We start from the raw sequence: 12,472 nt of genomic DNA, 5'->3' as shown, positions 1-12,472 counted from the left end.
AACCAGCAGTAAGAACTGTGGGAAGTTTTGCCAAAAAGTCTACTGTTTACGCCCAAAAGTGAAGTTGAGAATTATGTTTTTTCTAATCAACGAAGTAGGTAGAAGAGGAATTCAGGCCAGAAAAGTTAGATTTTTATGTAAAGTATCTTACCTTTAAGCTGTTTTCTAACAGGTTTGCTTGATTCGAGCCATCGCTGTGAAATGAAAAATTAGATGAATTTCTTAAAAAGAACTTTTAAAATATATTTCTTAAAATTTAACACTATACTTACAGGGGAATCTACTGACTCTTCACTTTGTTGTAAACCAAAATATTCCTTCTCTGTCACACCCAAGTGGTTATAGGCCATATCCAACAAAACCTGACCAGTATCTTGTTTCTGAAAACAAAGAACACTCCATAAATGAAATGCACACTTTTGTTTTCAATTAAAAACCTAAATGGAAAAATGGGTTATAAAATTTAGTCTATAAATAAAATAGTTAAAAGTTTCTCAGAACAGAGATCATAAGACATGAAGTACATTAAAGTGAATAATTTCTCACCAAGATAAATTCCTCTAATGTTTTCAAAGAACATTTTTCCCTGAAAAATATGAATTGATAGGAGTTAAAGTTTCAAGGTTGGTAAGCTGAAAATTATAACCAGCAGTTATGAGATGTGCTGGCTGATCAAGCATAAGAACAGAAGAAAGGCCAGCCTGGGTCAGACCAATGGTCCATTTAGTCCAGTATCCTGTTTTCCAACAGCGGCCAGGTGCTTTGGAGGTAATGACAGAACAGGTAATCATTGAATGATTCACCCCCTGTTGTCCAAGCACAGCTTATTCAGAGGCTAGGGACACCCAGAGCATGGGGTTGCATCCCTGACCATCTTGGCTAATAGCCATTGATGGACCTATCCTCTATAAACTTATCTAATTCCTTTTTTAACTACGTTATAGTTTTGGCCTTCACAACATCCCCTAGAAACAAGTTCCACAGGTTCACTGTGTGTTGTGTGAAGAAATACTTCCTTATGTTTTAAACTGGCTGCCTATTAATTTCATTGGGTGACCCCTGGTTCTTGTGTTCTGTGAAGGAGTAAATAACACTTCCTTATTCACTTTGCTTCATGCATCTCATGTGACATGCATCCAGGCTGATCCTCTCACATTCCTGCAGTATAGACCGAATGTTACCCATTCACCAGGGCTGCAGAAATTGTCTGAAATGAAGGCTCACTGCCCCCAGAGACAATTGTGGCCCCCTGCTGAGAAGGCAGCTAAAGCAGCCTGTCTTGCTACTTCCCCTACTGGATTCGAGTTGGGAAAGCAGAAGTCAAGACAGATAACAGGGAGCCCTGATACTGGTCCAAAGCTCTCTGCCCTACAGGTCCCAGCTTCCACTGTACACAGCTGCCCCCAGATACCCCCAAACTCCCACAAGGCCTCCCACACCTACCACTATCTTCTCTTACATAACCCCACAAATTCAACTGTCTCAATTTCCCTCCTCCCAGACACACCTTATATAGCACCCATCTATCCCACAGACACACTTCAGCACCCTCTCAACCTCGTACAGCTACCAAATTTTGTGCAAATCCCTATCCTATACTGCCACTGCTTGGAGAAGGATGTATTAACCTTAAGCTGAAGTTCATGGCCATATACAAATCTGCAAATATAAAGAGGCAAGTTGCATATGTGCAAACTTGCATAAAATTTCACGGGGAGCTGCAAAAAACTTGGTAGCTCTGTTTGTGTTGGTTTGTTGGATAAAACATAAGTCATTCCAGCCTGCCCCATTTCTGTGAGCAGTACCTGTTCACAGGAATGCAGTCTACTCTGTGTGCCAACTATAGCTTGTGTTTCTTAATCTTACCATTTGCAGGATAATTGCTTGTTTCAATACCCACAACTATTGCCAAGAATACTGCGTTTAGCAGACTTACATATTAAACTACACACACAAAAATACACTAAAATAACTATAGATTATTAAGATCTAGATCTTAAGATTGCCAAAGTCGCACTCAACAGTTCAGAAGCGTCAGTATTTAGGTTATCTATACAACCTTAATTCTGCCCCCCATGCGAACGCATTGTGATACAGTCTTTAATAAAATGATCACATACTATTTGTTCTCCAGGACCCCTACCTCATTCAGTCCACAGGATGGATGGTGCCAGTAGCATAACAAGGCCACAGAGTGCCCTGGTGCAAGAACAGGTGAGGGGCCCCTTCTTCCAGCCTCCTCATTCTTCAGGGTGGGTACCTGGGTCCCCAAACACCCCCTGCATCCCTCCCCCAGCCGCCTCCTCACCCTCTACCCCCTGGGGCAGGGGTCCTGCTCCCCGCAACACTTCCCCTGCTGCCACTCAGATCAACCACAATGGGAGTTGGATACCTGCCACTCAAGTCCTCACACTCCGCACCCCAGCCTGAATTCCCCACAAGGCTCCACATATTCCTCACCCCCCAGCGCACATCCCACTGTCCACACACACCCAGCCCCCATACTCTGCTTAGCCTCCAGCAACTCACCCCAACTCTCAGTTGCACCTTTCTGGGTGAGCTCCTCACTGCTGATGCAGTGGTCGCACAGTGAATCTAAAGTGGCAGCAGGAGGCTTTCCAGGCAGCAAGGCCATGGGGGCTGGAGCGGTAGGTGTGGGCTGAAGCCCTGGCAGTGCCATCAGGAGCAGCCCCGAGCCGCTCAGTCACAATCTTATTTGCACTGGGGGGCCAGGGGCAAGAAGTAGCTACAGAGGGGTCGGGGGAGTGCTTCCCCAGCAGCCCATCTGGGGATCGCTTCCTGCTCCTCGGAGCCCTTGAGGAAGGGGCAGGAGCCCCCTCCAGCACCTTGGCTAGGTGGGCCACTAGTCTGCCTATAGGTGGAGTGGTCTCTGCTGGTTGGGCCCCATCACCTCATGGGTCCAGGAGCAAATGCACCACAGAATGGTGCTCAGTTAATAAGAAGCTACTCAATATTTTGTCTGATTCTCATTATTCAGTGTATGGTCCAGGCCTTTTCTTCTGCATACTAGTCAAACCCTGCTCTGAAGACAATTATGGATTTCCCATATACTTATCTATGGCACTCATCACCACAGTATCTGGATGCTTCACAAACATTAACTGTTTTTCGGTGAAGTGAGGGGATGGAATTAGTCCCATTTTACAATGGCCAACTGAGGCACAGAGGTGAAAAGTATCCACTAATTTTGGTGCTCAATTTGAGATGCCTTAGGACCTGATATTTCAGAGTACTTATTATTAGATGTCTCTTTAATATGCTCAAGCACAGCTCCCACTGACTTCTGCAGCTGTGACTGTGATGCTTCCCAATGGTACCCAGAGTTATGAGGCACCTCACTACCACCTGCCCTTAGCATGAGGAAACCTCGTCTGTACCTGTCGGGGTCAGCTCCTGCCTCCACCAGCCAAAGGCAACACAAGCCCTCCCTTCTCAGACTATGCCAACTATACTGACTATACCGTCCCTTTGCTGGCTAGCAGTAGATTCACTCCAACCCCCGAGTCCCCCTTGGATGCCCAGCCGATTATCCATCAGAAACTCACAGAACTACTTTCAGAGGAGCAGCTGTGTTAGTCTGTATTCGCAAAAAGAAAAGGAGGACTTGTGGCACCTTAGAGACTAACAAATTTATTTGAGCATAAGCTTTCGTGAGCTACAGTCGCTAAGGTGCCACAAGTACTCCTTTTCTTTTTTCACAGGACAACCAGATCCTTGCTCCCAAGAAACAGTACACCACAGCTTAACAGTTATGCTCCACGTCAGATCACTGCTCCACTTAACACATAGCACTTAGATTTGTTTATAGAGAAAGCAAGTACAGTATAAGTTTATTTAACAAAGAACAAGATTCAAATGATTGTTTCAAGTAGTTCTGTTTGCTAAGAGTTACATATAAAATAAAATCATAACATGTACTCTTAATTCAACTACAAGATGCTCTCTTGTCTAATAAGGTCCTGCTTACTCCAAGTCCTTCTCAGTGTTTTTCAACCAGAAAGGCTGAGACCCTTCTTTCAGGAGACGAAGCCCACCGGCAGCTTGTCTGTCCAGATGAAGGATGCAAGGTCATGCAAGGCCACCCATACTGTTTACCTCTTCCTGTTAATTTCTTCTTCTGAAGTCTCTGCAATCTCCTCCTTAAGATTTGACCAGTATGCAGATAGACTTCCATTGTAAGACACACAATGCACAATGGTTAGCCAAGAGATAAGAGTCTCCCACATCTGATCTGGTGGAACCCATTTTAAGGCATGTCATCTCTGGGTGACCTGGCTTTAACTTCAAAGCTTTAAGAATATAATCTCCAATATATATACACATATTTCCTTACATATAATCTGCACATACATTTCACAAAGATTGTGATGACCAGTGTGATACAGGCTTTCAGAAGAGACCTTAACACTACACTTTTTAGTGAGCTAGTATGTAAATACCAGATCAAAAGAATGCCAGGTGGCATCAAGAGGACCTTGGATCACAGTGAGTGATCAGAACTTCTGAAAAATTGGGGCAGAGAGTCTCAAGGTATCTTTCGGAGGATCCTTCTCATTTACCTTTCTATGTCTATGTCCTTGGTCCCCTTTTCTTCTCCCTTTATACTTCATCTCTCAGTAATTTCAAACCCAAACAAAAATTCAGTCACTACCTCTATGCTGATGACTCACAGATCTACCTCTCTACACTAGATATCTCAACCTGTCTCTGATAACTCCTCATACATGTATAGCTGTCAGCAGTGTTCCCTCTAATTTTTAACGTCCATGTGCGGAATGAATTGTGTGTGCACCAATATGAATGCTTTTTCCCATGCTACCCCTCCTACTTGGGATGAGCTCCCCATAATCACCCCCAAAGCTACCTCATTATCCACCTTTAAATCCCTCCCAAATGTCTTGTTTTCAGTGATGCCTATAAAAAAAAAACTTTACAGTTGGGCCACAGATGTGCTGAGACCGCTGCCTATCATGACCAATATTGTCTCATTGTTTCCTTGTACTCCCCTGCTTGTTAGCAACCATCTGTTGTCTCTGGTGTTGTACTAGATTGTAAGCTCTTTGTGACAAAGACCTTTCTAATGTAGACTCAGCTATGCCAGCTAAAAAGTGCTTTTACCAGTGCAGCTTATATAGGCTTGGTGAGTGAAATAAGCTGTACTGGCAAAACCATTTTTATGCCAGCACAACTGTTTCTACACTACAGCTTTGACCAGCATAAAGTCTCCCCCTAATTCCCCCACCCCTCCGAAAAATAAATCATACCCTAACACTGCTATGCTGGCCAAGTTTTAGTGTAGACTGGTCTTTGCCACATCATACTTTGAGATCCTCTGATGAAGTGGGCCATTGAGTGCCAAGTACTTTATAAAGGTATGTATTTTTATCCTCATTTAAGATGGGAGGACACAGAAGCAACAAGATGACCATGAGTGGAGTTTGAAGTAGAAATCAGTTCTCCTGACCTCCAATGCCCTAGTGTAATGATTAGGCCATAACGTATCCAAGAGGGAGAGAATAAAGTTATGGACACGCCACATGAAGCAACATATTTGTGACTGCAGAAACCTTTCCTAAAACTCACATTTAAAAAGGGTATCCTAATATAGGAGAAATCGATACTAGGAGATTTAAACATTTTTCTACAGGGATGAAGCTCTTTCAAAACGCCTACGTATTCTGGCATTAAAATACAGGCCACCTCATCCTCTCCACACACACAAACACATGCACATACTTCAGATTACTATCCAGTATTTAATACCTGGCACTGGACATTCTTTTCAATTTAACCACCTCATAACAAGTGTTCACAATAGTCACCTCCATTAAAAAGATTCCTCCTGAATTTAACCTCATTTGAAACAAACTTGACAGATTTACTAAACATAGGACTGCCACAGTTAAAACATTTCCACCATGCACCTACATTCCCCCTTGGACACTTACTAGAATTACTTTCCAGATTTATGTGGAATAATTGTAGAGCTGACAAACTCAAAATCCTCTAGCTTCTCAGAGGGCACAATGCTATTGTCTTCTACCTCGATTACAAGTTCTCTAAATATATTCTTTAATATTTATATTCACTAGGGCCTAGAGGCTAAGTAGGCTGGGGCCACATTGTGCTAGGTGCCGTATAGACATATAGAAAATTATAGTCCCAACACCAAAGAACTTAAGATATGGAATTTATTATATATACACACGTACATCCCTCACCAACAAATTAAGTGCAGTCTCTTCTGGGTGATAGTTTAACATTATAGTGCAACACTCTGATGATAATGATGTTGGGTGATCACTCGTTTCCGAGTATGATCACTTCCATGGGAGTTATGGGTCCTCAGGTGGCTAATAAAGGCCAATCCTTGAACCACAGGTTCTATTGCAAGGAGGGCAGATGTTTTCAGGCTCAGCTGGAGGCTGTTGACCATGAATGGAAGCCAGTCTCTCCTTCCTTCTTCGCCTCTTGACCTCTTCAGCTTGTCAGGGAGCAAGTTCAAAATGCAGGGGGGACCATCACATAGGACTTCACTCCATTTTAAGCAATCCTGGGCAAGTGTCTCCCAAGTGTCAATGTCAATATTACACTTTTTTAGGTTGTCTATCAGTAAGCCCTTATAACGCTTCCATTGTCCACCCACATTACGGTACCCTTCTTTCAGCTGAGAGAACAGGACTTGTTTTGGGAGGCAATGGTCTGGCATCCAAACAACGTGACCAATCCAGCAAAATTGCTGACAGATGATCATTGCCTCGATACTGGTGATCTTTGCTTCTTCCAGGACACTAATATTGGTGCACCTATCTTCCCATTTGATCTTCAGAATCTTACGAAGGCAGGGTTGATGGTGCCTCTCAAGAACTTTGAAGTGGTGTCTATAGGTTATCCAGGTTTTGGACCCACACAACAGTGTTGGGAGAGTAACAGCTTGATAAACAAGAAACTTGATGTCAGTTCGAATGTCGTGATCTTCAAAAACCCTGTGCCATAAACAAGAAAAAGCTACATAGGCACAGCTAGGGCAATGTTGAATTTCTGCATCAACATCTGCCTTGGATGAAAGATGACTTCCAAGGTAGAGGAAATGATCTACATTCTCCAGTGCCACTCCATTGATTTTGATAGATGCGGCACATAATGCCTCACTCTACAACACTCTCTAATGGTTTTCAAAGCTCAGGTCGCGACCCAGTACTGGGTCGCAGAATGCAAGGCACCCAGAGACCCTGGCGGCCGGCCAGCAAAAACTAGAAGTCCCTACCTGTTCTGACACCACGCTGCGCCCCAGAAGGGGCCAGCAGAAGGTCCAGCTCCTAGGCGGGGGGGCCACAAGCCTCCACGTGTTGCCCCCGCCCTGAGGACTGGCTCCACAATCCCATTGGCCAGGAACCAGCTAATGGGAACTGGCGGGGGCAATGCCTGTGAGCGAGAGCCACGCAGAACTGCTTGTGCTCCTCCACCTAGGAGACGGACCTGCTGCAAGCCACTTCCAAGGTGCGGTGCGGTCCACGGTGCCAGGATAGGTGGGAAGCCTGTCTCTGCACCCCAGCTGCGCTGCTGACCAGGAGCCGCCAGAGCTAAGCCCAAGCCCCAACCCCGTGCCCCAATCTCCTGCCCCAACCCCCCACTCAAACCCAGAGCACCTTCCTGCACCCCTAGCCCCTCCCCAAAGCCTGCATCCCCAGCCCAGAGCCCTGACCCCCTCCTACATCCCAATCCCCTGCATCAGCCCTGAGCCCCCTCCAACACCCCAAACCCCTCATCCCCAGCTCCACTGGGTCATGGGCATCAACAATTTTCTTCAACTAGATCGCCAGAAAAGAAGTTGGAAAACCACTGCTCTACACCTTCCTCTTCCTCTCCCCCATGACAACGCTCACCTCATTTTCTACCAAAGTCACAGTTCTATAATGGCATTTTCAAAACTTTTGAAAATTGAGCCTCACTTCAGAAAAACACCACCCATTGCCCCTTCCCCTGCAATGTGTTGTTCAAGGCCCACACACCTTAATTTATACCACAGGCCCTTGCCCTCAACTAGTCCAATTCCTGGCTATGTTTGAGACTCTGTGTAACCTTGAACAAGTTACTACACATGTGCCTCAGTTCCCCATCAGTGTTTGCATCATGAAATGTGCCTGCCTTTCTAATAGACGCACCCGATTCCTACAAGGTGCACAGAGACCTCTCCGGAGGTAAATCTGCAATCAAGCATCACTATATGACCAGCCATTCTGTGTTCCTTCACCCAGATAAGGCCGCACAGCAATTCTCTCCACAACAGTCCGCTGTTCATATGGTAATGAATGCCACTAGAGAGAAGCCTGTAAAATGTTGGTACCTGAATGGGAAACTGGGCTATTGTGTTGCTTGGAATGGCATGAAAAATCCTTGTCATAATCAAAATGAAGGGGTGTGAAGACTAAGTGGAGGATGGAAACAAAAGAAGAGAAGGCTAGGGGACAATACAAAAATATATACAGAAGATAAAATTGAGGAAAAACAAACAAAAGAAAGGATAGACCACACAGGTGCGGCTACTACAATAAGACTCAGCAGAATAAGTGCCATAATCTTACTCAGTACTTTCCTTTTACGTATTGTAGAAAGCTCCAACACTGAAGATCTTACAATCCTATTTAACAGATTAAAATGTGTACTCCCTGGGACTACAACACAAGATGACAAAACTGGGTGTGGGGGGGAGGGATTGATTAGAGAATTGATTCTCAAAATATACCCAGCAATTGAACAACAAGATTTTTCAGATGTTTCTGAAATAAAAAAAAAATCAAGTACACAAAGAAAATCAATTTCATTCTTGTTCACACATCTTCTAAGCCTTGTTTTATAGATCTTGGTCTACTCAAGAAAAGTAAGTTAAAAATGTGTACTAAAGCGCTTGGCTGAGTAGCACTAACTCTCAGAGACTATTTATGGTCTTTAGGTTTACATGTAAATGTATGTCAAAAAAGATTCCAAGATGCTCTATAGTCAACTCTGATTTGACAGACATCTCTGTGGATATGAGGGCAATAGAGAAACAGCCCTTGCCACTTGGCTTTCAGGAGAAGTTATTCTTAAGTTATTAATGCTTGATAAGTTTGACTTTCACAAAAAATGCCTTGTTAAAAAATTGACCAGTTTAAAAGAAAAATCTCAGTTCCAAAAAACAGATTCAGAAAAGGGCATCTTAGATTAGAAACAGTAGCATAAAAGAGAGAAAGTAATATAGAAAAGACTTTACACTGAAGAGCAAGTTTTATGCTTTTTTCTTCTACACCTGTAGAAGTCTAGAGGTACAAACCTCCAACATAGTTAGGTTTGGCAGAATTCAATTTTTATTTTTATTTAATTTTTTTTACAAATTCATCAGATAATATCAATGTTTAGTTTTATACATTTTTTCTATTTTTATTCATTTAAATAATCAGTTGCACAAATATTATGGGTTTTGAGAAGTTTTCCATTTTTATTATATTTTCTCAAAGTTTTATAACCATTAAAATACAAATTGTCATCGTCATATATCAAAATATACAAAGTAAATAGCCATAAGTCAAACTCTAATAAGTTCTCAAGTAGAAATTTTCCTTCTTTGCCTATCTGTAAACTTTAATTATCAATAGAAGTATCTTTTCAACAATATGTGCGTGTATGGTGAAACTGACATTTACCAATAAAAATCTGATCCTTGAGCCTAAACATAGTAATTCCTGACAAGCATATGAACCAGTGAGTTAAAATCATAGTGCCACAACTTACTTTCTAGTACCACCAGTTTGCTCCCATTTACTAAAGAAACATTTAAAAGGAAAACTCTAGTTATTTTTATACCAAAAGTTGCAGAGGGAATGTGTATTACTGCTTTATAAACATTTATAAAAGAGCTCAGCAACATGAGTACATTTTACATAGCTTAGAATAAAAGTGGCATTTCCCCCCAATACGGGAAGCACATGCACAGTGATCCCATCCCATCATATTGCTTTGAACTTGAAGATCAGGGAAAGAACCACCCAGCCTCCTAAGAGTGAAAACCTGTGGTTTGCGAAAAAACTGGGAATACTTTTAAAACAAAGCATCCTATACCACACTTGATTTCAGATGTACTTTTGATGGGAGAGAATTTTCCTGCCACTGGTTTGAATTCACTTCCATCCTTTGGACAGAAGGTGTTCCAAAGTTGGATGCAGGTGTCATGATGGAGCAGAGAGAAGAGATCATTTCAGCATGTATAGGTAACATTGACTATATATAAAGGGAAATGACAGCCACGGTCAGTTGGGGCCACAGATGTGTGTGTCCTTGCCAGCCTGAGCTACTAAAAAGGTGGATAACCACAATCTATACCGATTAAAACTTCTGAGATGCATTCAAGGTAAGTCTCAGGTACAACAAGCTGTACTAGGCAAAGCATTCAAGTAACAAAGGCATAGGTGACTTCGAGGAAGTCTACATCTGAAAGGCTGAATTTGTAGTCACTCTTAGTGAGTGGGAATTCTAGCGTAACATGTCTAGTAAGAATGCCAACAATCCTGAATGTGACAGTCCAGCAGACACCTTAAGATAAGAGGGAAGTTATGTACCGCCAGTTACTCAAGCTACTTGCCCTGCTGAACCCTATCTTCCTCTTATTCTGACTGGTTCTGGGACTCTTGGGTTTCAGCTATCTAGGTACCTACCAATCCAGTCACTAGGAAAGCAAGGACAACTATTCAATTTTATCTGATGGAAAGGAGATAGATCACAGACTCCCTGCTGGTTTCACAAAATTCAAAAGTTCACCAGGTGAATAAAGAAGGATGCCCAAATTCAACTTTCTGGGACTTCATAACTGCAAAGGGGGAAAAACACAGTCTCCCAAAATGACATTTGAACATGTTAGGTATTTCAGTTCCACTTTAAAATGATTCCATCCTCCTCTGCTACTAGTAGATCTCTGCAGGTATTTCAGAAATACACCGATGATAAATGCATTAAAATTCTAAATTAATGTTAGCTGTGAAATATCTCTGTGTCTCAACTTTTTTGCAGTTTTAAAGTATACTAGGACAAGAAGAAAATCGTAACAGCATAAGAATGGCTACATTGGGTCAGATCAATGGTCCATCTACCCCAGTATCCTGTCTTCCAATAGTGGCCAATGCCAGATGTTTCAGAGGGAATGAACAGAACAGAGCAACTATCAAGTGAACCAACCCCCTGTCATCTAGTCCCAGCATCCGGCAGTCAGAGGCTCAAATCATTCCTATTGATTTCATTTGGAGAAATGGTGTGTATGTGCATATTTTTAATATGTATTTTAACAGGATTTTGACAGATATTGTTTAACTTAATACGGTTTTGTTTACTTTATGTTTAGATGTCATATAATGGAATTGTCAAATGAAGAACTGCCTTGTCCACCTCTGACTGAGAACAAGCTTTACGTATGATCTCCTTCTCTCTGACCTGATAATGCAGACAGACTGAAACAGAAGCTCTAGCTGTGAAAAGGAGTTTGTAGGCTAATGCTGAAAATATATAGTTGAATATTTCACTGATCACATGACCAGAAAAATACCCTAATATGCATATTCAGTGTGTTTTAATGTTCTCTTCATTTAAACATGCCCTCCACTGACCCCAACACTGAATTAAGTTTCAAGTTTTCAAGCTGTGATCTCTAAGTCTGCGGATTCTTCTAAGGAGATATCAGTTCCTAGATAACTACATTTTGGTACCTACACTGACTTCCTTCTTTACCTTCTGAGCTACTTCCTATAATTTCAAACATATACTGAGAAAGCTCCAACCTCAGTTTGGTTGTTAGTCGCAGGAATCAAAACATGGTAAGTTCTGTTTCACTCATGGTCAGTGATTGAAAAGTAATTTAAATCCATGGTCATTCTAGAAATCTGGCAAACACAATACAACACGAAAAAAGCAAATACGTTTTTACACTGAACAATCAAACCACCATTGTCAATTTAGGCCTGGGCTACACTACAAACTTAATCGACATAAGCCGCGTTAAGTTAATCTAATAATGCATGTGTCTACATTACCAAATCCCTTCCGCCAACCTAAGTGGCCTGTAAAGTCGACTGCTGTACTCCACCTCCACGAGAGGCATAGTATTTGATTAGATACCCACAGATTGACATGGGGATAGTGTAGACACTGCGTTGTATAATTCTAATGAACTGGCCTCCAGGAGGTGTCCCACAGTGCTCCGTTGTGACTGCTCTGGAGAGCACTTTCAACTCCACTGCACGTCAGCCAGGTAAACAGGAAACAGCCACTCCCCTGTTAAAGCCCCAGGAACTTTTGAATTTTCATTTCCTGTTTATGCAGTGTGGAGAGCTTGCCAGCTCAGCTGATCATGGAGACTTAAGGCTGCAAACATGCTCCAGCATGGAGTACACAGGAGGTGGTGGATCTTATTGCTGTGTGAGGAGAA

The 12,472-nt window shown here is 42.5% G+C and overlaps 1 protein-coding gene across 7 annotated transcripts in view; it reads right to left on the bottom strand.

The window, feature by feature from the left end:
- The window catches only part of PTPN3 (protein tyrosine phosphatase non-receptor type 3), a 277,972-nt gene that overhangs the window by 198,900 nt on the left and 66,600 nt on the right, over positions 1-12,472 (bottom strand). For 6 of the 7 annotated variants that reach the window (XM_073332642.1, XM_073332646.1, XM_073332643.1 and 3 more), the window contains exons 3-4: positions 273-380; positions 152-194 (exon numbers count right to left, since the gene is read on the bottom strand). In XM_073332642.1, coding sequence (XP_073188743.1) covers positions 152-194; positions 273-380 — 151 coding nt within the window. Of the gene's footprint in view, positions 1-151; positions 195-272; positions 381-546; positions 581-12,472 lie in introns of those variants that run through there. The other variant, XM_073332649.1, reaches the window with a different exon arrangement.

This window comes from Lepidochelys kempii, chromosome 2, assembly GCF_965140265.1.
Source record: "Lepidochelys kempii isolate rLepKem1 chromosome 2, rLepKem1.hap2, whole genome shotgun sequence".
NCBI lineage: Eukaryota > Metazoa > Chordata > Testudines > Cheloniidae > Lepidochelys > Lepidochelys kempii.
The sequence above is the reverse complement of the archived record's forward strand: the minus strand, read 5'-3'. Positions and strand labels throughout refer to the sequence as shown.